This window comes from Mycteria americana, chromosome 1, assembly GCF_035582795.1.
Source record: "Mycteria americana isolate JAX WOST 10 ecotype Jacksonville Zoo and Gardens chromosome 1, USCA_MyAme_1.0, whole genome shotgun sequence".
NCBI lineage: Eukaryota > Metazoa > Chordata > Aves > Ciconiiformes > Ciconiidae > Mycteria > Mycteria americana.
Genome location: NC_134365.1, coordinates 145,128,513 through 145,152,664, shown reverse-complemented (window position 1 = coordinate 145,152,664; position 24,152 = coordinate 145,128,513). Strand labels below are relative to the sequence as shown.

The 24,152-nt window shown below is 42.4% G+C and overlaps 1 protein-coding gene across 2 annotated transcripts; it reads right to left on the bottom strand.

The window, feature by feature from the left end:
* Positions 1-4,081: 4,081 nt before the first annotated feature.
* MXRA5 (matrix remodeling associated 5) lies at positions 4,082-23,542 on the bottom strand. Of its 2 annotated transcripts, XM_075522732.1 has the most exons (8): positions 23,496-23,534; positions 22,967-23,347; positions 20,404-20,619; positions 17,897-18,026; positions 17,173-17,563; positions 9,891-14,912; positions 8,340-9,240; positions 4,082-6,770 (listed from the first exon to the last, which is right to left on the bottom strand). In XM_075522732.1, the coding sequence occupies exons 2-8, from the start codon at positions 23,164-23,166 to the stop codon at positions 4,859-4,861; spliced, it is 8,772 nt and encodes a 2,923-aa protein (XP_075378847.1). In that variant the 5' UTR covers positions 23,167-23,347; positions 23,496-23,534; the 3' UTR covers positions 4,082-4,858. The 2 variants fall into 2 exon arrangements, with proteins under 2 accessions (XP_075378847.1, XP_075378837.1); XM_075522722.1 differs by having other exon boundaries at positions 22,967-23,542.
* Between the last annotated feature and the right edge of the window lie 610 nt (positions 23,543-24,152).

Below are 24,152 nucleotides of genomic sequence, written 5' to 3'. Positions count from 1 at the left end.
CTTTAAAAACTAAATTCTTTGGATGATAAAGGGATCTTGCTTCTGCACTACGTAGCTGCCTCTAGAAATCTCTCCATGAGATTTCCACCGTAAAGATGTATACATATTTGTCATATGCCCATATTTGTCACGTGTCCGTATCTGTCATGTACTAAACAATTAAGACTCTGTCATAGATTATTATGAAGATTACCTAGATAAAAATCACAGGCATAGATTAAAATTAGCAAACAAATCTTTCCTTTACCAGTATAGAATTAGTATTTACTATCGTCCTAGGAAAATCTAGGAAAAATAGGAATGTAGATGTTGAAGAAACCCCAAGATTTCCCAGCTTCCTCTCCTCCTTGAACAAGGATCTTGACTATCTGTGACAGATATCAGACTAAACTGTTTTTATCTGTCTCCAAAGATGGGAATTTCAAAAATGCTCCCAAGAAATATAATACAGTGTTAAAGTTTTCTTACAGTTATAAAGTTTTCTTAGTATCTAGCCTACAGGTGCCTGCAGTAAGTTAACACAATTGTTTCTCATACTAACATCAGTGAACCTGAAAAACAACTGATCACTGCCTCTATAATGATTTCCTACACATTCGATTAACAGCTATATTTAATACTTGGCCTTTTATCCTTTAGCAAAACAAACTCATCCTATTTCAACTTACCCTTATAAATTATCTTTCCTAAAACACTTCATTGGATTATTTCCAATTTGTTTGTATTTGGGCCTGGCTGCGAAGAGAGTAATCATCCCCATTATTTTGCTTCACACAATCCTCATGTGAATAGATTTCAAAGTGACAATGTTTTGTTTGACGTGGCATCATTTTGTTAAGTTGTGCAACTCCTAGTCCTTTTTCACTAATTGTTTGCTCTATGTGTATTCAATTTCTTCCTTTTGAATATAATTCTTGCATTTGTATTTACTGATTTTTTATTTATTTATTTCCAATCGTTTCACCAATCTGGAAAGATTGTGAATTGCAATTCAGTCCTATCTGCTTTAATCTCTTTCAGTTTCATATTATCCACATGTTTTCAAAGTGTCTTCTCTATAGCTGATAGCCATTAATGAAAATGTGAAAAGGTACCAGACCTCAAAGCAACCTAAGCTGGATTCAGTTGACATCCTCCTGACAACCAGTTACTCATGACTTCTCTTTAAATGTTTTGAAAACATCTGTTCTCCCACTTTATAATAGATAAATCACATTAGTTTGGACATAAGAACATCCTGTATGACTATGTAAAAAATTCTACTAAAGTAAGATATACCATACCAATCCCCTCTTCCCATACGCTGGGCTAATTACTTTTGTGAGAAGGTAACTAGTTTGCTATTATATGATTTGTTGCGGAAACCTCCAGAGCAGCTGCTTCTTATCACAGTGTTATTCTACAGATGATCTTAGATTGACTGTTTAGTAATGAATTAAACAAAGTACTTCTCTTGATACCAGGGTTTGGCTGTTTTGTGTTTCCTCAACTACAGCTTTAGCATTTTTTCAGTCTTCTTGTACCTCAATTGGCCTTCATGAGCTTTTGAAGAGAATCACTAAAATGTGTAAGTGAACTGGCTAGTGTTTTAGGAATTTTATCAGGTCTTGATGATGTGAATACCCTGTTTAATTCCCTCATTTTTCTTTTCTGGCCATTATTCCTACCTCTATTTTTTTTACTAGTTGTTAGTTGTGTTAGGGATATGGTCACAAGGAACCTCTTTTTGTGAAGGCCAAAGCAAAAATTGTATATACAATCCAGTCATTTATAATCTATGCAGTTGCAATGAGACACCTTGTTACTCTGCTTCTCCAAAAAAAAGGTCAAACAAATCTTTTTTCTCCATTTTCAAAGCAGAAAGCACGGAATGGCAAGTTTTCCTTTCCATGGAAACTATCCAGGACCTGCTTTGATTGATCAAGTAAAAATCATGAAACCTTCTCAAACCAACAGCAAGCACTTCATTTCCCAGTACCTCTCAAAATCAGAAAAGGAACAGGCTCCATTGTCTTTGAATGCATGGCTCCTGCTTAGTCTGAAAGATAAATGAAGACTTCTGAAAAAAATGAAATTAATGAAATGTTGTGTCCTTGAAGTAATGCGAATTTGTCATTGATTTATTTAACACAACTTGCAGATAATTACATGGAAATAAAAAAGTTATGATTTAAATTCACAGTCCTATGACTGTCTTCATTTGATGGATGATTCAGCACATGGAGTACATGTTGATTCAGGCCTAAGAATAGAAGTCCTGGGACAGACTTGGCTTCCCCGTGAACTTCTTTATTTCTACAAAAGGAACTCAAAATGGATACCCTGGGCAACTGGTATCTCAGCAGAGAAAGAATATAAGACAGACAGGACATATGGCCAAACACTGCTTGAGTGTAAAAAGTGTTCATATGATATTTGTTAAGCTGTAGTTACTTTTTTTTTGGAAGAGAATTCTATTTTATAGGCCTCTCATTGGGAGTATGTTTTCATAAAAAAGGTAAAGGCAAATGTCATGGAAATTATAATACATAAAAAATGTTAAGTCCAATTTTGAGGCAATTTTGCAAGCATGCAAGTCTTGACTTGAATTAAGAAAAGGTCTTGAGCCAAATCTTTCATTTCTTGTGCCTCCAAAACTTCCATTGGCAGCAGTGGAAATTCTGGATTGATGAATAAAACATTGTCAGATGCTTTGTTTGATCCCAACAGATCAAACGTTTGATTTTGGATTCTATTTTCTTTCCTTAACACAAAAAAATTTCTGCTTAATGGACAGATATAGAAGTCATTCAGCATCCAAGAATCCCTCTAAATTCACATAAGTGTTAACTGAAGACTGGGCAGACAAATAAATAAAAGTGCTTGACTCCTACTCCAATGCTAAAATGCTGACTTCAGACTCTTTTAAAAGATGTATTATCATTAAAAATTGTATTACCGTTTTCCAAGAACTACTATAAAATAAAAAAGTGCTAAAATTAAGTAAAGGAACTAAAGACATATCTAATCTGTGACATGTTCAAGGAAAATAGCCAGATTAGAAATAACCACCTGAACAATCTAGTTAAAAATCTTGAATACTTGTTCCTTTCTTCATTAACTGCTCTCACAAGCAGCTACATCCCTGCCAGATATTTAGGCACATGCTTCACCTTGAGCACCGATTTGCTGATTTAGGGCCCAAGTGTTTAGACCATAAAAGAGAAATAAGACATAATTAAGTGCTATTTAATTAGGCCAGTAACATAACTGCAACTTTAATAAATGCTTGTGTACCACAACTCTTTAGCCTGCACTGACTTTTTAAAAAATGTTTTATAAAATATTCTATCACATAAATTATGTCCCTTGAATCTTCAGCAATGTCCTTGTCCTTGACATTTAATTCAATATCCTTGTTCTAATCAAATACTTTTAGTTCAAGTAGTTCAGTTCTGTTTACCACGATGATAAATACGCATTTTGCAACAGCTTAAAATTTTCCTAAACTGGATAAATTTGTGGGGTGAGGAAATCCTTGTTTACAGTTTTTACAAAATGTATACACTAGAATAATACTTTACATTACTTTCTGCCATGTTTTAATCAACAGAGAAAATAAAAATAAAATTTTTATTCTCATATTCTAAAACATGAGCATAAGTTTTATGAACAATCAGAACTTTAAGAATTCAGGAATATCTCAGAGAATCCATACGTTTTAAAAGTGAGTTAACGCTTGCAAAATTGTGATTGCAGTCGTTTGTTGAAACATGGGCATATTCAGCATTTTGTAGCAATTAATTCAATAGCATAATTGATAAATGTTATTAAAATTATGTACATTATCCAATAAACCATCCTTGATTGCAGAAAAAGTATTGAACTTGTAAATGTATCCTGAAATATACATAAGAAGTGCTAAGTTTTTATTAGCAAATCATGTTTAGAAAGATAAAGACTATGTATAACACTACATGACTTCCGTTTTTTGACTTAACTTTATACTCTCAGTGTTTGGTGTTCCCTATTTTCTCAAAACAAAATGAAAACCACAGTGAATAAATTTTTTGGAAAATATTTTTTATTATAAAATGTACAGTATATTGACCTTAATATTATAAAACACTGTAATGTATCAGAGTCTTGTAAAGACCAATAATTTATAAAATGAGACCAAGTTCATTGTTACTTTTTCTAGTCTCATAGTCTGATTTAAAAATATATATAAAATATATAATGAATGATTTGACTGTAGCATCCTTAGTAGCTGGAAAAGGTTTGTTCATATGTTAAGGTAACTAATGTCTGCATGTATTTTTATTAAAATAGATCACTCTTATTTGCTAAGTTAGTCTTTGATTTTGAAGAGCTGATAGAAGAATGAACAGAAAGGTTAGTAATCATATTCTATAAGGCTAGATTATGTAAAAGCGCTGCAGGGTATAAAGAAAATTATGTTTTACTAAAGCATTTCTATCACTGCAGCTCATTTATTAACAGTTAATAAATTCTTTGGTACTTTTAAGGTGCTTGTTAAAACAAGGAGTAGCTTTGGACTATTGACAAGAATAGAGTACTTGAGGTCTCAGATGCTATTGGATAGCATGAAAAACCACACTACACTGTCTTAACAATTTAAAGACCTTTTCCAACGTGTTAGACTCCTCAATTCCAGTATGTCTACTGCCTCCTTTTATTGCAGGGACATACTACCGTATGGAGTACAAAAGCAATGCACTCTGCATGAAAATAGGATTAATTCCTTTTCTTTCTGCCCTCAGCCTTCCTGGCTTTGTTGCAAGCAGTACTTTCCTTGTTGCACTTGCTTGGCAGTGACTTGAACACTAGTATCCAGCCAAACGCATTTGTTTTAGTGTTAGAATATGTGTATGTAGGTTGTTTTCGAATCACTGCCTAGTATATTTTTAGCAGTGCATTTATAGAAGCCCGCATCCCTTTGAGTAGGCTGCTGGATGACTAATGACCCCTGAGGGTGGAGGAATTTGTTTCCATACAGACGGGATTGAGCTCCTGTTGTCAGATGTGATTTGTCTGGAAGCTCCCATGTTATTTCTGCTTTAGGAATCCCAATGGCCATGCAGTTCAGTTTTACTGAATTTCCAGGCCTGGCATAGATGACGGGTGCTGGCTCACTGGTGATCCGGGGAGGATAAGCTATCACGATGACAGGCACATTCATAACAGAAGTGCCGTACTCTGTGGACACCTTGCATAGGTAAGTGCCCCTGTCAAATACAGAAGCTTCACGCACTGTCAGTGAGCCATTCTCCAGCAGAGAGAAGCGACCCACAGCCTGGGGGGCATCCAGGACCATCCCATTGGGCAGTGTCCAGGAGATCTGTGCCCGCTGGTTTGGTGGGGTGATGCAATGGAGCTGCAGAGTTTCTCCATTGATGATGCTCACCAGGTTGTTGTACTGGTTGCTGATTTCTGGCCTGACTCCCACCTTCAGGAAGACTACCCGTTCCACATAACCTCCTGGGTTTCTGGCTGTACAGCGGTAAGTCCCAGCATCCCCAGCGGAGAGGCTGCTGATGTGTAAGATCCCATCCCTCTTATGGTAGAATCTGTGCAGACGGCTGCCACTCAGCACTTCAGTGCCGTTGGGAAGGATCCAGCTTGTGCTGGGCTTGGGGTTTCCCTGGACTGAGCAGTTCAGATTGATGCTGTGCCCAGCAATGGCAGTGATCCTTTCATTGACAGGGTCTCTGAAGGAGGGTTTCTCCAAATGGTCTGTGATGAGGAGCTGCACAATCAATCTCGCTTCCCCTCCTTCGTTCCTTCCGATGCATATGAGCTGCACTGCGTCTGTCTGCCTCACCCCTCTGATGTCCAAAGTACCATTGCGATGCACAGTGATCCTATTCCCATAGTAGGGAGCTGGCAGGATTACTCCTTCTGGAAAAGCCCATAAGACCCGTGGAGCAGGGATGCCTTCGGCTTTGCAGTCAATAAGTTTCCGGCTGTCCCTGATGGCTGTCTCCCTCACAGATGTTATTGCACTGAGATGACCATTGATTCTGGGAGGCTGAACGTTAACGTGGATCCAGACGATTTTCCGATCTTCTCCAGCACTGTTCCTCACTACGCAAGTATAGTTACCGCTGTCAGATCTTTGGGCCTTTTGGATGAGGAGAGTGCCATCCCTATATACCTGGTATTTGTCAGATACAGTAGGAATGGGCCTGTTGGTTGGAGAGAGCCAGGTCACTTTGGGAGTGGGTTCTCCTTTGGCTTCACATGCTACTGTGACAACATCACCATAGGGTACATTAATAATGACGTATGTTTTGTTCCTGATAGTTGCAGGCTCAGCCACTACTTTGACCCGCACTTTCATCTCATCCTTCCCAATCTGGTTCTCAGCATAGCAGGTGTAGTCCCCTTCCTCTCTCAGTCCAACGTCATTGAAATACAGAGTTCCATTATTGAAGACCACGTATCGCTTCGTCCGGCTGCCACTGTCATCTGACTGCATGAAGGTATTGATCATGCTGCCATCTGGAAGACCCCAGGAGATCTCAGGATTTGGCAGACCTGTGGCTACACAGTCAACTTTCAGGTCCCCTCCATACTTGACTTTGTGGTTATTCTCGTTCTTATGTTCTATTTTTGCTGGTTTCATCATCACATTCACTTTGAGGACCACGTAGTCATCCCCGATCTTATTGCGGGCCACACACAAATAGTCTCCTGCATCTTTATCTGTAACTGAATGGACAACCAAAGTCCCATTGCTGAATACCTTGATTCTCGTCTCCAAGCTACTGTAAGGAAAGAAAAAAGAATAGAACATGAGCTGCAAAATCACATTTTAGGTATTAATTATTGAGTGAAACCTGGGGAGAAAAAATGAACAACTTGACAATACTGGAAAAAAGGAGAGGAGCATTGCTGTTGTTAGATAATTAGATGGTCTGAAATGTCCAAGATATTCACCACCAAAAAGCAAATGGAAAAAAATAATTCTACTTACTTGTAACCAAGCGATTCTACTCTGTTCCATTCAATTACTTTAACGGTGATTTTGACCATTAAACAACCATTAAATACCAAATGATGGTATTTTTGACTCTTCTGACTGCATGTACAGTATTCTGTAACATTCAAATATGGAATCTCTGAATGATATACTCCACACAAGTCTGTATGGACCATAACTATGGAGCCTGGCACTTGGGTCCTCAGCTAAAAACAAATCAAGATGAGCAACTTCCTCTGGCACCAGGTATAACGTTTTAAACCTTCAGAACAATCACAAAGAAGCAAAATATTGCTAACCTTTGAAATATGGAAAAAAAATCTTTTCAATGTGCTAAAAAGTTATTATTCCTTTCCACTTCACTATGGAATTGGTGTATTGTGGTCAAAACGAATTTCCTCTGTAGCCCCAGTTTCCTCCCCAAAGACTATCTCCTGTATTTGAAAAATAGCCCACATAAAGATCATGAGGGAAAATAAAAAAATCCAGTATTTTGTTGCTATCACTATGAGGCAGAAAATGAATTCTGCATTTTATGCTATCTGCAGGCTACCTAAATATATTTTTTATCAATATGAAAAAAATGATGACTGTTCAGCTATTAAGAAAGTTGATGACAATTGTGCATTTTAATTTCAGTACATTTCTCATCTGTCTATAACGCTCAAAGAGTGAGTAATGAATAATTTATAGAGCAGAAAATGTGTTTTCAGCAAAGTCTTAATGACAGTTATTGTAGATTTGGAGAAATTATATTTTACTTGGCATTGCAAACATTGGAGAAGGTGTTGTTTTAGGCATTTATATGCAACTGGGTTTGCACAGACCTTATTGCAAGGTAACGTTTATTTATACAATGATGTTAAAATGATCATTACTTGAATATTACTTACTTAAATAATTATGATTTCTTTGCCCCATATTTACTGTGTATAATGATTTGTACAACAGATAAACAAAATTCAGTGATCCCATTTCTCCTGGGGAAAAGCAGGCACCTATGACACTCTATTTAGACTAAGCACATTGGAAGAAGCACTACACAAGTTCTACATCTTAACTTTTGCCATTGGACTTTTTACTACATTTACAAGTGGCTGTAAAAGACAAATAGTGGCAGCTTATCCTAAACACTTGAAGCTGACTTTTCAAGAGTACTATTGTTTTCAAGAAAATTATGCTAAGTTATGACTTGGCTATCTTTTGATATAATTTCAAATTCTTCCTTAAGGATTGGGGGGCCTCATTCAAAACTCCCAGAAGTCAAGAATGAAACTTGTACAGATATGAATGGTCTTTTCTCTAAGTTCATCTAAACTGTAATTTAGCTGTGACACCTCAGATAGTAATTTACCTGTGTAGGGAATCAATCATCCTTTTAGAAGGCAACCTCCATAATATCCTAGGCCAGGGGTCACCAGAAGCACTACAATCCAAATGCAGGATGCTGCCGTATGTTACATCTGTCCTCTGAGGAGAGCTCCCAGTGATCTTAGCATTAGATGCGTGCTTCTTCACATGGAGTTGTATTGTTCTCCTGGCAGTTCCCACCATGTTAGCAGCAATGCACTCGTAGGTCCCACTGTCCTTGGGGGAGACATTGCGAATATAAAGAGTTCCATTGGGAAAAACAAACAAATTCCCATTGACAAACTGAGAAGGTCGGATTTGCGTGCCATCAAAGACCACCCAGCGGATGCTGGGAGAAGGTGCTGCTTTGGCAGTGCAGTGGATGTTAATACTGCTACCAAGGGGCAAGGAAATGTTCTCTTGCTTATCCTGCTGGATGATGGGGGGTAAGGCTGCAATGTGCAGCCTCACTGCAATGCTGTCAGCTCCTGCAGCATTGCTTGCTACGCATTTGTAAACTCCTCGATCTGAAAAAGTTGCTTGCTTGATAGACAAAGTTCGATTTTCATGAAGCATTATTCTGCTTTCTGTAGTGGTGACTGTCTGCAAAATCTTCCTATCTGGGAAAATCCATGAAATATGTGGGCTTGGAGTCCCACTAGCTTGACATTCCATTGCTATGGTCTCTCCAAAATACACCGTGACATCTCGATAGCGGGAAAGTAAGATTTTGGGCTGGTAGGCTACAACTGCGAGCACAATGATCATTTTATCTATGCCATGCAGGTTCTGAGCTGTGCACAAATACTGTCCACGATCCTGAAGTTGAACATTTCGGATAAGGAGGGTACCATTTTTCCAAACTTCAAACCTTTGTAACCTGGTGTTGGCTGTCATTAGAGCTCCTGGAAAGGTGAGAGGACAGAAAGAAACGGAAAGTCAAACGGTTTGTTTCTAAGACATACATCACGGCATTGAAAAAGGCTTATGGAAGATTTTAGGTTTTTTTAACACCAACTACAACTTCAGATGGATCACGTGACATCTTCTGACACTATCTATAGCTCAAATTGGTCTTTGTTTCTATTGCAGAACTAACCATACTAGCTTGCAAGCCTGCACAGTGTGAGAACTTTTAACGGCTTTATGCTTTAGGATTTCTCTTAAATCTTTACATAATTTCTCTTTTCCTTTTCCTTATGGAGATGACATACACATCAATATTTAAGGCAGCAATGTTAACAAACCCATACTCACAAGTGCTGTCATCACAAATTCTAACTGCTGTGAATAATCAGAGTTGGCTGCTATTCCCCCTTCAAAAAATAAACTCATTAAATGGTAGAAGTTTTCTTTTACTACAAGAAATACTGCAAAGTTATTTCTGCCTGTAATGATTAGTTGCAATTAGTCACATTTTATCTATAATGACAAAAAGAGACAGAAATTATTCTTCAGTGTTTTGGACTATTCCTGCAAACACATTGCATTTCTGTGCAACAACCCAAGTAATTTGTACCCTTAAAAAATTGTGTGGAAGAACACAGTGTCTTACCTGTAGAGACTTTTGTCCAAGTAATAAAAGGCTTGGGTTCCCCTACTGCATCACAAGGGATAAAAGCATCTGTTTCGGCAAGGATGGATATGCTCTGAGACCCTTTTGTTATAATTTTAGGTCTTTCTCCGTGTATCTTGAAATTAGTGGAAGATTGAATTACAGTTGAATTGTGTGGCATAATGCCTCCCACATAAGGCACAGATGGAACTTTTTGATGACGATGATGGACATTTTTAAAAGGATGAACTGTAGTGGATATCTGTGGTTTTGCATGCTGAGAGAGAAAGGCTGGAGGGGTAATCTTCAAAATCGCTGGTGGTGGTGATGTGGCGGTTGTGGTGTGTGGCATTGGAGGCACTGGAATAGCTGTAGCTTTCTGCACTGTAATCCTAGTAGGGGAGACCTGGGCAACCTTCTTCTCATTTGTGTCTTTTGGGACTAGTTGACTAGGGATCACTGGCTTAGGATGCATACTTAAGTGAGGGAATATCCTTGTTCTGTTGAAAAGGAATGGCATTCTGGAACTGGGATAATAGGGGTTCCCTTGACTTGGTAGTCTCCCTGCTGTGCCTCTGTTATCTGGAACATAGTTATTTCCAAAAAATCTTGAATTAATGTTGTATCTATTCTGACCCTGATTACCAAACTTACTTGCAGTTAATGGATTTGTTTTGTGAAATGGAGAGGCTTGTGTTGGGGTAGTTGTTTCTCTCTGAGAGGCGAAAGATTTTTTGTCGTGAAAGGTATGTGCTGCATATGCTGTTATCTCTGGTTTGTTTGTGTGGTGAAGAGTCTGGTGTGTTATAACATAGCGATATGAACCTTGTGTTACAATATATGGAGGCTTCACTGTGCCTCTTACTGGAACATGCTTTGGAGGCACAACAGGCAGTCTTTGGTTTAGGCTTGGTATCATTCCAGCGGGTGGATGGGGAAGGTTTGGATTCAGCAGTAAGCTGTTGTTTGACCTGCTACTATACATCTCTTTGAATTTCTCCTCTTTCGACTGTATGCTAATCCTGTTTTGGCTAGAGGAAGGAGTAGGGTGTACATTCCATCTTGAGCTCACCACCACTTTGTCACCATCTGCTTCAACTTGTTTTGCTTCTGGGAACCTTTCTTGATTAAAGGCATTACTTTCCTCGGTGGTATAATGAAGAGAAGGATGTGAAGTGCTCGAAATGAAAGGGGGAAGAGTGGCAAGTTTTATAAATGGAATAAAGGCAGTAGATGTAGTGAGAGGCTTTTGAGTTGTCTGCAGAGTGGGATCATGATGAAATACATGTGACATAGCTTCCTCTTCATCCAAGGAAGATGGCTTTGTCCCAGTCTGAGAAGCAACAGATTTCTTTGTTTCTCTAAGTGGAAAAGTCTGAGTTTCTGTCGTGCTGAAGGAGGAGGACAAAGTAATCATCTCATGTTGCTGAGGTGGCTCAGTTATTGCTGGTGTTTCTAAAGATACTGTGGGCTTCCATGGGTCCTTAGAAACTGAGAGGTCCTTAAAAACTGCCACTGTGCCAACAGGAATACTTAAGTCAGTCATAGTGGGATATATCAGCTGGAATGTTCCAGTGGTTGTTTCATTAACCACAACTTCTGAGTCAAATAGGATAGGCTCTTCTTGAGATTCTGGTTTTGCAGATAGTATCAAGCTGTTCATATGCTCAGGAAAAGTAGTTGTGCTTGATTGTTCTGCCATACTATCCATAGTTTTAGAATGTGCTTTAATGCCCTTCTCAGATACATTGTCTAATGAGTGGTATGTTGGCACTTCACTCTGCTCTGGTGTCACAGGTGCACTCGACTCTTTCGTGGGAACTGTGTCATGTACAACATATGATGATAAAATCGTGATAGGTGCAGTCACTGGAAGTGCCAAGGTTTCAGGAGCAGTAGAGAGTGTCACATGTTTTGCTTCAGGTGGAGAAGCAGTAGGTCTAAAGAAGGAAGTTGTGACCACCTCTCTGATTTCGGTAATTTTCTCTAAGACAACTGGATCAGTAACTAATGAAGGAGTGAATTCCATATGCTCCTCTTCCTTAGCCTGTACTTTGACATTGTTTTTAAGATCAGGACTTTCAAGAGTTGCAGAAGAATTTTTGGCCACAGCTTCAAATTCTGGTGTCCTTGGAACAATAGGCATTGCCTCCGTGGTTAAAACAACAGGGGGGAAAGGCTTTGGTCTTTGTCGGATTCTGTTTGGCCTCAATCTCCTTCTCCCATAAGGTCTTTTTCTAGCATGCTGAGTAACAAGTGAAGGCATGGTCTTTCTATAGGGCATTGTTGTTGTGGCCACAGTGGTCAACCTACTGATGGAAGAAGCAGTTTTTATCCCCTTTGCTGTTTTATGAAGAGCATTAGTGCTATGCAAAATGAATGTGGGATCTGGTTTTGGAGTAGCCAGGTTTCTATGTTCTCCTCCCTGAAAACTCTCTGCATAACTGCTGGACACGCTTTCGTGAGTCACTGTATTCCTGTGGGTCTCAGGTTCTTCCTTGCTCTGAACCCTGATAGGTGTGACAGCTGGAAAACTTGTACTTAAGTGTGCCATTTTTGTCTGACCTGTGGATACTTCTTTGTGCCGGTGTATCAAGTCACTGCTCTTTTCTGTAACAAATGGAGAAACAGATGAAGAAATGGTAGTAGTGCCTACAGTATCTGTTGGGATAATCTCATCCAGCTGAGAAGGTGTTAAAATTATGGTGTCAACAGTCGTCAGGTCCACTTCATTTAACTTCACACTTGTCTCCAAAACGCTATGAAGATCCACAGTCTGAGATTCAGCTAGGACAGTAGCATCAAGTGGTAGCTCAGCAAAAGCAGAATTTTCCTCTGATGTAGAAGATACAGTTCTATCTATATTTTCCACTGTGAAGGAACTGCTCTGAATATTAGGAAAGTTTGTTACAATTTGTCTGGTTAGAGGTTCTTCAGTGAGAGCATGGATATTTTCTTTGACTACAACTGAATCACCAGTCCTGACATCACGATGCTGCTGGCCTTGGGGTTGCACAGTTGCAGGGACAGGAGTCAAATATGGACCCGATACAGGGATTTCTACAGAGTATATACTTGCAGGTGTTTCTAAAGCCCTGTGGTCAGAGAAGGGTTCAGTTTCTGACCTTGTTAACATAGACTGGACTGAAAATGCTTTAGTGTTGGGGGAAACAGTGACTGAGAATGGCTCATCTTCACCCACAGGTGACGCATCAGCAGAGGAATCTACCCCATCAGCTGCTGCCTCTGAAGGTGGAGGGCTGGCTACCGGATGAGGGACTGGAGTATTTTTCTGCATGACTCGTGGCAGTGCCGTTGTTAAAGTAATGGCTGTAGCTGTTGTTGTTCTAGGAAGATTTTTCCCACGGACCTTTGCCAAAATGTCAGCCCAATGCTGTGGATTAATCTGCTTGCTTGCCATATTAATTCTCCTTCGAGATTCAAATACTCTCCGGCCTTCTGCAACATTGCTGTCTTGGGTTCTATCAGTACTTTTCCAGATTTTCATTTTCCTTCTGCCTTTCTTCCCCTTTTTAACTTGAGCCTCTGGCACCTGGTCACTTTTTTGTTTAAAGGATATTTCCCGGTCTTTCAGGTGGTTCTTTCTTCGTGGGAACTCATCCACCCCTCCTGCCCCTGATCCCTCTCCATCATCTATGACACGCCCTCTTTTTTTTGATGAACTTTTTGAACCTGGGCGCTTTTTAACCTTTATCCTTTTAAATGACCTGTCAGACACCATTTTATTTATGGTGACCCTTACAACAAACTGATCTGATCCCTGCTGATTGACAGCCACACATCTGTAATGGCCACTATCACTGACGTGGCTTTTTGGAATAAGCAAAGTACCGTTGTCCAACATATATCCTTTTGAAGAGTTTGATAAATCATTAAGTACCTGGCCGTTTGGAAGAATCCAGCTCAACTGTGGCTCTGGGACGGCAACAGCATTGCACGGCAAAACTATTGGATCTCCAACATTTTTTTCAACTCTCACTACATCTGAATCAGTTACCTGGATAGCTGGAGGCTGCACTAGAAGTCTGTAAGCCATTATGTCCGCATCATCTCTCACCTGGGCAACGCAGTGGTACAAACCACCATCAGTGTAACTCACTGCTTTGATTATTAGCTGGCCACTACTGAGAATGGAAAACCTACTGTCTTTCTGATTAAATGGTGCCTGCAGCTTAGTCCCATCTGGAAAGAGCCACTGAACGGAGGGGGTCTCAGAGGCTTTCACGTTGCAGCTCAGCTGACACTCTGACCCTTCCACCACACTCTGCGCTGTCCTTGTGCTCTGGTCTTGCTCTATCATTACCCAGCTCCTCTGCTGTCTGGTGTCTTTGGTATGAATTGTCTGAGAAAACACAGTAAAAAACGATAGCACCACTTTTTTCCCTGTACTCTGGCGCCTGTTTAACTGGATATTTATAAGAGGTTGCATCACCCAGGAAGGCTCAGCCAGTATTTGAGCTTTTACGCCTGTGTAGTAAAGAGCATCATAATCTGAGCCTTGCCTGTACCGATAGCTTATTTTAGGCTCCTTGCTGAGCATAAGTTCCCTCTCTAATTTGACAGGTACTTCACTGTAATAAGCTATAAGCTTCCATAATTTTTCATAGTTTTCTCGATTCATTGGACATTCAAAATCCAGTGAAATTGTAGCATTTATATCAATCTCCTGAGTCTGGATTTGATTCCACTGAATTCTGGTAGAACCTGTAGGTTTTTTGATTTCACAGTTCAGGTGGACTACATTGCCATGCTCATCAGTCATATTTAGAGTAATGTTCCATGGAGAGGACTGAAGCTCTTCCAGAGGGAGTTCATAACTGTCACCATCTTCTTCACCTTGAGTGCTGCTGTTCTGCCTCAGTGAGGACTGAATGACAGGTTTCCTACAGGAAATATCTTTCAAGTTTTGAATATCTTCTTTCTGCAGCTGTTTTGGGCTGTTGCACTTAGGACAGAGCTGTCCCCCTTCATAGGCTTTGTCCTTTTTGCATTTTAAAACACCTGCAATAAAAGAAAAGAAAGGGGAAAAAAAAAGGAAAACAAAAGATAGGTAAGCTGAAGAACTCTGTTCTAGAGTTAGAGAACTCTCAAAAGTGCGAAATGGACCGCGTGAGGAACACGTTATGGCACGTGACGCTTAAGGCAAGGCTTTTAAAATGGCACTGCTTTGTTTTCACAGTCGAATGAGTGCCTGATTCTCAAACTGCCCACAATTTTCTGCGACTTTAATGAGAGGGTTGAATGCTCTGTCCTTCTGAAAATTAGATTCACTGCCTCTGAATAGAATGCCTAGAAATTGAAGTGTTCAGAGCAACATTTTATAAGTGAGTAAAAAGCTATGGTGTGTCAAAAAGTCTGCATATGTACAGTGACAGCCTACCCATCTAACTTGTGGATCTAACGTGAAGAGGACTGGGTCCTCTCAGCTTTCAAAAATGCAGCATTTACCTCAGAAATGCTGGACTTCCTCATTAAATAATCCATGAAGCTTTTTATTTTTCTCTGTTCATTAACAACAGTACTGGCAATACACAAAATATTCCACTGTAGCTACCAAAATCTGCTGAGTAGTTCCTACACTTACAAGCTATTTGTCAGCAGCAAAAAAAAAAAAGTAAAAGTGCCACTTCTTCCCTGACCTCTGGAACAACTGTAAACTCTGTACTGGTAAAATAAAAACTAAAACAGAGAAGGAGCACTAAAACAGGAAATATAGCCCTGACTCGTCTCTTCTACCAATGCCAGAAAGACTCTTGTCTGCAAAATAACAGTCATCTATTTATTACATTGGTCTCCTCACTAGAATGTCAAATGTCGCCTTACATATTTAGTTTGGAAGCATGTTGTAAATAAAATGTATTCCAGTTATTCTAGGAATAAGTGTCATGCTGATCACTCCTGAGGAATGACGGATCTTTGAATGAATGAACAATATATGGGTGGGTTATAAGGCAAAATGCTAGGAAAAGGGGAAAAGAGTGACAAAATTTCATACCATTTTTTAATTGAAAAATATATGCTTTGCCAGTCTGAGAAATCCATTTTCTTGAGAAGATCTTACAAATGGAATATTTAACTGAAGCAGTCTATCACTTGCAGATTCAAATATGATGTTCAAAGATAAGGAAAGCAGACTTCATGACAGAACTGGCCCACAATCAACTTGGCAGGGGCCATGCTGGTCTGAAGAACTTTAATGTGTTCTATGAAACAGCACTTTTATAACTCTATCTGGACACAATTCCCAAAGAAGTTAATGTAATAGTTATATAAAGATACAAAATCTGTCACACATGAAAATGGCATGGTTAAATTCTTTTCTCTTTCCAAAAATCACTACTTGTAGTATAAAAAGGGAATCTAATTGAATAAAAATGCTAACAAGCCAACACTGTGCAAGGAAAGAAAGTTCATCTAATATTTCATTGTTATAACTTACAGCGCAACTTAAGTACACTTAATGCACATACTCATTTGGATCAAGGAGAGTATATAAGAATATTAAAATGTAAGTTAGCTAAATATCAAAGTTAGATGCCTCAAGTACCAGTTCAGTCAGGAACACTTACATTACACATTCAAGTATCACATACTCTTAAAAGTATTGTCCTATAGCTAAGTGCAAAACTGCGATGAGTTACTTATTCTAAGATGACAAGATCCACCATCACCCACCACACGTGCTCCAAATCATTATATAAACCTTGTGACTCCAGCACTAATCTGAGACATCTTCAGTTGCAACTAAATGGCAATTCCCTCTTAATATCGTAGCAGCAGCTCTGGTGTAACACCAGTCCCTCTGACCTACTATAGTAAGCACTTAGCTACCTGAGATGGGGCATTGGTGAACTAGTTACTAGTTACTAGTAACACATAGTTACTAGTTGTGTTGGTTGAGGACAATTGCCAGCCCTTAGTCAAACGTGTACCGCTGGGCAAAGGAACACACTAACAGGTTATAACCTATCTCCTCCTTCCAATTACAAACTTTACTATCGGTTTTTCCATCTTGAATGTAACAGCTAATTCCTTTGTTATCAAATACAGATTTTTACCTAGTGACACACAACTACTTCCTCTTTACACTGTTTTTTAAATACATGCATTTATTGAATGGTAACGGAACATAATAGTGCACATACATAGACATCATGTAAGTAATAATACTTAGGAAATAACAAAACCATACATATGCAGAACAGGAAAAAAAATAATCTAACATTATGAGTTGAAGAAGCATTGGTGGTTTTGCTCTTACCTCCAGAAACTTCATTCCATTCAAGGAGCCACTTTAAGCTGCAGTCACAGGCCCATGGATTCCCATGAAGGTAAAGGTTTTCCAGCAGTGGCATGCCTTGAAACATCCCTGCAGGCAAGGTCCTAAGAGCATTTTCAGATAGGTAGAGATGTCTTACTGTTGACAGTTTGAAATAATCAAGGACCATAAATGTTGAAAAGGTGTTGGGGTGAAGCTGCTGGAGCAAATTTCCTTCTAAGTGGACCAGTCTCAGAGAAGTTAATCCATTAAAAGCATTTGGATGAACAAACTCAATTCTGTTGTGGTCCATGTGCAGTCTCATTAAGCTTGAAAGTCCTTGGAGGGTTTGGCCAGTTATGACCTTCAATTTATTGTAACTAATTTTGAAAACCTAAAAAAAAAAAAAAAAAGAATAAAAGAGATTAATTTGGGGGGTTTTTGTCTAAATCCAAACAGAATAGCAAGCATGCAGTTCCTCCCGCAATCAAATATCCTTTGACCACTGAAAAATTATATGCTGGTCAAACAGGGAGAATACAACTGAATATTAGATACTAGTTAGCATTATCAAGTATGACATAAACATAGTTAACAGATTTCCAATATATTTTGGGGAAAAACAGTATCTTCATACTAAGAAAGGCACTACAAAAAATGCTTATTTTTGTTTTCTGTTATTCATGGAAGTTAGAATTTATGAAATTTAAGAAGAACTGAGCATTACCTGTAGAGACACGAGATCTTTCAAAGCACCATTAGGTATATTCTGAATGTCATTTCCATGTATCATGAGCAATTCCAGTTTTGTAAGTCCTGCAAAGGAGTTTTCGTATATAGACTGTATACTGTTAAACCTGGAAAAATATCACATGTGCAGTTACATTTTATGCAATGACTGTCATGGACTGCAAATGTAAAATTAGTATAACCTAACTTTCAGGAAAAATTGGAGGGATCTTAATGCATTGTCAAAGGGCCAGAAGTTACTGAAACATTTTTACAAGGCCAAGTATACTTAGTTCATGTTTACATTAAGATTTCTTTCAACTCAATTTGTGACACTTTAGCCATAATTTAGGAGTAACAGTAATAAATAGGCGTTTAAGTTCTAATAGTTGTCAGTATGTTTTTCCATGCAGCTCAGTTTATGGAATGGTAATAAATTAATGGCCTGTAGCCAACCAATGATGCTATGGAGCCTGGCAAACTGGACGGGCTGCAGTGTTGCCAAAACAGCATCTAACAATAAATGATTAAGGATTTGGAGAGAGGACATTAAAAATGGATATCTCCCAAACAAGAAGCAGGAAGTCACATCCTGCTTCACTTACTGTTACAGCATGTAATTGGCTACATCACCTAATTACATAATATCTAGGAACTGACCTTCCAATTAGATAATTTGAGCCTAGAAACTCCTTTTAGAGAAGGAATACAGAAAATCTACTTTTTGAAAACAATTTATTTTCACTTCAGACAAATAAATCAGGTTTTATTTGCCAATATGGAAGCCCTAAGTTTGGCAGCCTAGCTCTACATTTGGGTTTTCCATACGCAGACATAAAATTAAACACATGAGCTAATCTGGGCATGAAGTCTCTAAATTAGAGCATTGAATTTTAAAGATTTTTCCTATTTTTTGACACTTTCTGGAAAGGAAGGGAACAGACAACAAGAAATTAAAATACTTTGAATATAGAGGAAATACTTTCAGATTCTCATCATGCTATCTATCTGAAGATTCTGAATTTTCTAAAAATTTAGACTACTGTTTCGATATTTTTAGTCCTACTACAGATCTACTAGGCTTATAGCAGTCATCCTATTAAAATTCCTTATTTTAATATCAGCCCTTCTAAAAAATAAGAACTTCTCTAAATAAGAAATTTTCCTAAATTATTGCCAGTTAGGAAAATAATCTTTACCGCCTAAATATATAGCATGTTAAAATACAAATATGGTAAACGGTCTTTTCCAAAATGAAAGAAATGCAACAAAAGATACTTAAGACTGTTTCTTCCTGGGAAAGGACACAATTCAGACAATGTCATTTGTAGTGATGAAATACAAAGATAGGAAAGGGCTTCCATGCTAGCAGTATCAAATAATGTACTTTTATTAAAAAGCAGCCAAAACGCCTAAATAACTTAGAAGCCTACATCCTGTTTTCAAAAGCAATTTAGGGATGGAATTTGCCATAGAATGTTGATGTTTGGGGGAGAAGTGACTGTAAATCTGGGTGGTTTTGAATGTGGGAGGAGAGGGAGGCATTTTTGACTCAAAAATGGTATAAAAGTACAGATTGCTATAATACAGATTCACTGAGTACAAGGGTATTTTGAGACTAAAATTAGGCTTTAGGTGGTAAAGTGCTGGTGGATAGACATTTTAACTACAGAGAAGCAAAAAAAAATCAAGGTCTCTACTATCAGTCATTGCATGATCAGTCGCAGCTTACAGGCCTTGGGACGGTCGGGGTGAGTTCATACCAGGTAGTGAGGCAGCTCTGATATCAAGCAGAAGAGGACTGCGATTCTTGCACCACGCCATGTCACATAATGACCCTATGCAGCAGTTTTGTGATATGCAGCCTACCAACTGTCCCTGCCTTGTCGTCTCACAATCTGACAGATAGATGTGAGCTGGCAATACCCTGGCAGAGGAAAGTGAGTTGGAGCCTGAGCAATCTCTGCCCAAAACATTGATGTCTGCTTATATTGCGCTTAAGTTCCTTGGAAAAAAAACAAAACTCCAAAGGCAATGGAATAACTTTGTTTTTACTGTATTGCTTTAAGATATGCTATATCTCACTGTTCTCCAAAAAGCTACCTGGCTACATCATAGAATTTTACTCCTACTATATTTTTTTACATCCAGTATAATATTCAGCATTTAGTAGAAATGCCATAGTAGGTTTAATTCAATATAGTTTTACACTATACACTATAAAAGACTACATGTACTATTTGCCAAGAAGAACTGGCACCATGATATAAATATTTATTTGAAAATAATAGTCACTTCTCTTTGAAGCACGAGGGCTACACTAAAGCTTTCCCCATGCCAGTAACTGTAGTGTTTGAAATACAGCGCCCGCAAGCCACCACCCATCTCTGCAATTCTACTTAGAACGTACGCAGAGAGATCCCGCTACGCCGCGCGTTTGCGAAAGCATTCCAGGATTCCGCCCCGAGAACATAAAAACCGTTCGCTACAAGCTGCCATACAAACCCAAAATTGATTCTTTCCACATGTTTCGAAATCCTCGCCGGCACGGCTGCTAAGGACCGAAAGGTGCAGTGGACCTCGGTGGGGAGGTAGCAGGCGCAGGGGTGGGGGCAGGCCAGGGCGGCCGGCGGCAGCCCCAGCCCCAGGATCAGCACCACGGAGAGTGCCCCCGCCGCCGCCCGCTGCCCCATCTTCTCGCCTCCCCTCGCCTCGCTCCTCCTGCGTCGTCCGGGGGAAACCGGAGGGGGGCGGGAAAAAGAGAGAAGAAACGGTGATTTTTCCCTCCTTTTGAAAAGCTTTATACACCTAGCCGTGCTCTGCAGCGTCCCAGAAGGCCTGCAGACGCTCGAGCAAAGTTCAGTCAGAAAGAGGCTTCTTCCAAGTCATTTGCTACTTCAAAGTTAACTTCTCCCCCCATAATTCACTTCCGTAGCTATTCTGCTAAACTTATGCTGTGTCCTTATGGTGGCCAATTTTGTAGGTTTTTTCAATACGCCAAGGGTAGTACCCGTCTCACCTCAAAATCAAAAACTTCAAGGCAAGCATCTGCCTCAAGCAAATTGCCGTGGCTCCCTCTACAGTCAATGAAAGAAAAAAAGCAACCCATATTCACGTGAAGATGAATAATGTCGGGTATCTACCTGATCGGATACCTAGAAATAGTACAAACCAGCCGCATTAGGTCCCTAATTAGCTAACTCACCTAGCCTAGCTGCCTAATGTTTAGACAGGCTACTAACTTCCAGGAGGGAAAAATTTGGCTGAACGAATCCCATTCATAAGGTATATGGGAAACGGTATCATTGCGAGAAAAAGGGAGTGAGGGAAAGAACTGATTGGCCACAGATCTGGACTCTGTCATCCTTCGCCACGCATGACTGTGCGATGTCGGATGTGCTTTTACATAGTAATCGCAACCAGACAGGAGCTATGAATGATCGAATTGATAAAACTTGACAATTTATTTAGAGCCATAAGCACAGACCTCGGAAGAAATGTAAGCAAGAAAGTTTATGTTTATAATGTTGCCTTGTCTATCAACACTCAAGTTCAGATTTTCAGAACTGGGTGTCTAAATCTGGGTGGCTAGACCCATGGAGAGTCATTTAAAGAGGCAGAGTGTGCTAGAATAGACAAGAAAACACAACTGTTACTGGCCTTGAGCACTAATCATTTCTGAAAGCAAGATAATTTATGTAGATGTCTAATTACAGATTAAGCAGCCTAACTCTGGAGAAATGAATTCGAAATATCCCTGCTCTTATCCCTACCATCAGAAGAATTTGAGCTCTTCAGATTAAAGCCATACAGGAATGCAGGCTACTATTAGTAGCAGAAATTTATTATTCCTGCTCTTGTAATAACTGCGTGACAACAACGGAAAGGCATTCAGTTCTACTAGATATAATGAGTTCCATTAGTTATTGCTTTTAGTATAAAAGTCAGATTTTCTCAGATCTGCTAGCAACGAGACGCACTTTTTTTTTCCTAAGACCATCATGTGCAAACCATTACAGCTCAAAGGAGAGGCTCATCGGGATGATGAGGTTTCTCAAATAGCTGTGGTCAAGTTAACGAGACGTTTACCATTCTTTACAAGACAAATAGCTTTCAATTTGCTTAAGAATATTCAGGTGTTGTTTTCCTTAATGTTCTCTTTAACGGAAACTCCCTTTACAAAACACCCGACCCAGTTCAGCTCCTTCTGGGAGCGGGCACTCGCCGAGGCAGAGAGGGAACTGCGAGGGGCCGGGGAAGAGCGGGCCAGGGGGCCTTAACCGTGCTTTGGCGGGCGAGAAAGGATGACGGCCGAGCGCCGGGCCTTCCCCACCCACGCCCAACCCGCCCTTCCAGAGGCTTGGCCGGAGAAACCCCGCGGCCCGCGGGCGAGGCCGCACCGGCTCCGGCTCCGGCTCCGCCCTCCCCGCCCCGCCGCCCGGGGGCGCCCTCGAGTGGCCCGCCCGCCCCGCCCGCCATTGGCTGCCTCCCCCGCCGCCGCGCCGCGCGTCAGCCAATGGGCTGCGGCTCCGCCACCGCCTCCGCCGCCGCCGCCGGGGCGCGGCCGCGGAGGGGCGGGGGCAGCCTGCCGGGGGGCGGGGCGGGGGCGGGGCCCGGGGCGGCGGCGCTGCCCGCACGGCTGCTGGCGGGGACGGCGCCCGCCCCGCGGGGAGGCTGGCGTGGGGGGCGGCGGGCCCCGCGCGGCGCGGCTCGGCTCCTCCCGCCGGGCCGGGCCGTGCGCCAGCCGCGGCCATGGTGGAGGGGGCTGAGGAGGGGGGCGCGGTTCCCCCGCCCCTGTTTCTTTTTACCGTACCGGAGGGCTGATGCTGCCCGTTAGGGAAGAATGTCCCCGCCGGGCTGAGCGACGGGAGCGGAACGGGAGCGGACGGGCTGCGGGCGGGCGCCGACACGCGGCGGCGCGGCCCGCAGGGCGCCCGGCCGCCGCCAGCCAGGCAGCCGCGCCGCTCCCCTCCTCCTCCCGCACGGACCCGCGGGGGAGCCCCCGCCCCAACCGCCCCACGCCAGCCGGGCCCCGACGGCCGCGACCGGCCGTGCGCGGGCTCCTTACCTGCGGCCGGGCGCGGCGGTCTCAGCAGGCGCTGCCCGCCGCTCCCATGCCCCCGGGGGGCTGCGGGCGGGCGGCGGCGCGGGGCGGCGCGGCGGGCGGGCGGCGGCTACCTGGCTCCCGGGCTCCCCTCCGGCACCGGCTGGCCGAGGCTCATCGCAGCCCGCGGCGGCCAGCCTCGACGCCGCCTTAGGGCTCCTCATCGCCCGTCATCCTGCGGGATCCGCCGCCGTGCTTGGGTGCCCCCGAATAAGCATCAGCGGTGCGCGGCAGCCGGGCAGGACGCCGCCTGGGGCGTTGCTTTTTAATTACGGTTGCTTCCTCTCAGCGCTCGCCCTCCCTGCGTGCCCCGCGTCCCCGTGGAAACTCGGGGCGCCGCAATCCCTCAGCCCCGGCGGGGGCCGAGCGCGTCGCTCCGGGCGCTGCGGGAACTCCGTGGGCGAGCGGGCGGGCGGGCGATGCCGGCGGCTCCCCGCCGCTTGCCGGGCTGCCCGGGCGCGCAGCCTCCCGCCGCCCGCCGCGGCATGGGGACGAGGGGCGCGGGGTGCCGGGGCGCCGCGCTCCGCCGCTCCGCCCGCCTCCCCGCGCCGGGCGCTGTGCAGGCGGAGGGCGCGGCGGAGCGGCTCCTCTTGCGGGGTGGGCGGCCCCTCCGCGGGGGGGGGTGCGGGCGGGCCCGCGCCGGGGGGCGGGGGGCGAGGGAGGTGGGCGCCGGAGCCGGCGAGGGGGGGCCGCGGGAGCTGCGGCCGCGGCGGGGGAGGTCGAGCCCACGCCCGGGCCCGGGCCCTGAAGCTCACGGAAAGTTTGTTCCTGGGACCTGGGCGGATCCAGCCCGCTTGAAACCCCCAGATGTGCAGCTGCCCGCCTGGTGCGCTCACACAGGCGCGCACACGCACCCAGAGTCCAGCACAGAACCCCCAAACTGGACCAACCGGGCTGGATTTCTTATTCTTCTCGTAGTGGTATAGGTGCCCCGTCACTACACAAAGAACCAACCTCGCCATCATCCTTAGCGCGTGCTGGCACGATACTGCTGCAGAGACCCGGATCCAGTCTGCGTGTGAGAATTCGATCTCCTGCATCATACGCACGGAGAGCCACTCAAATAAATGTGTGTGAACAGCAAAATCGCAAAGCTGGAATGAAGAGGCGATGACAACGGTACAGGAAAAGGCAGCAGCCAGTAACAAAA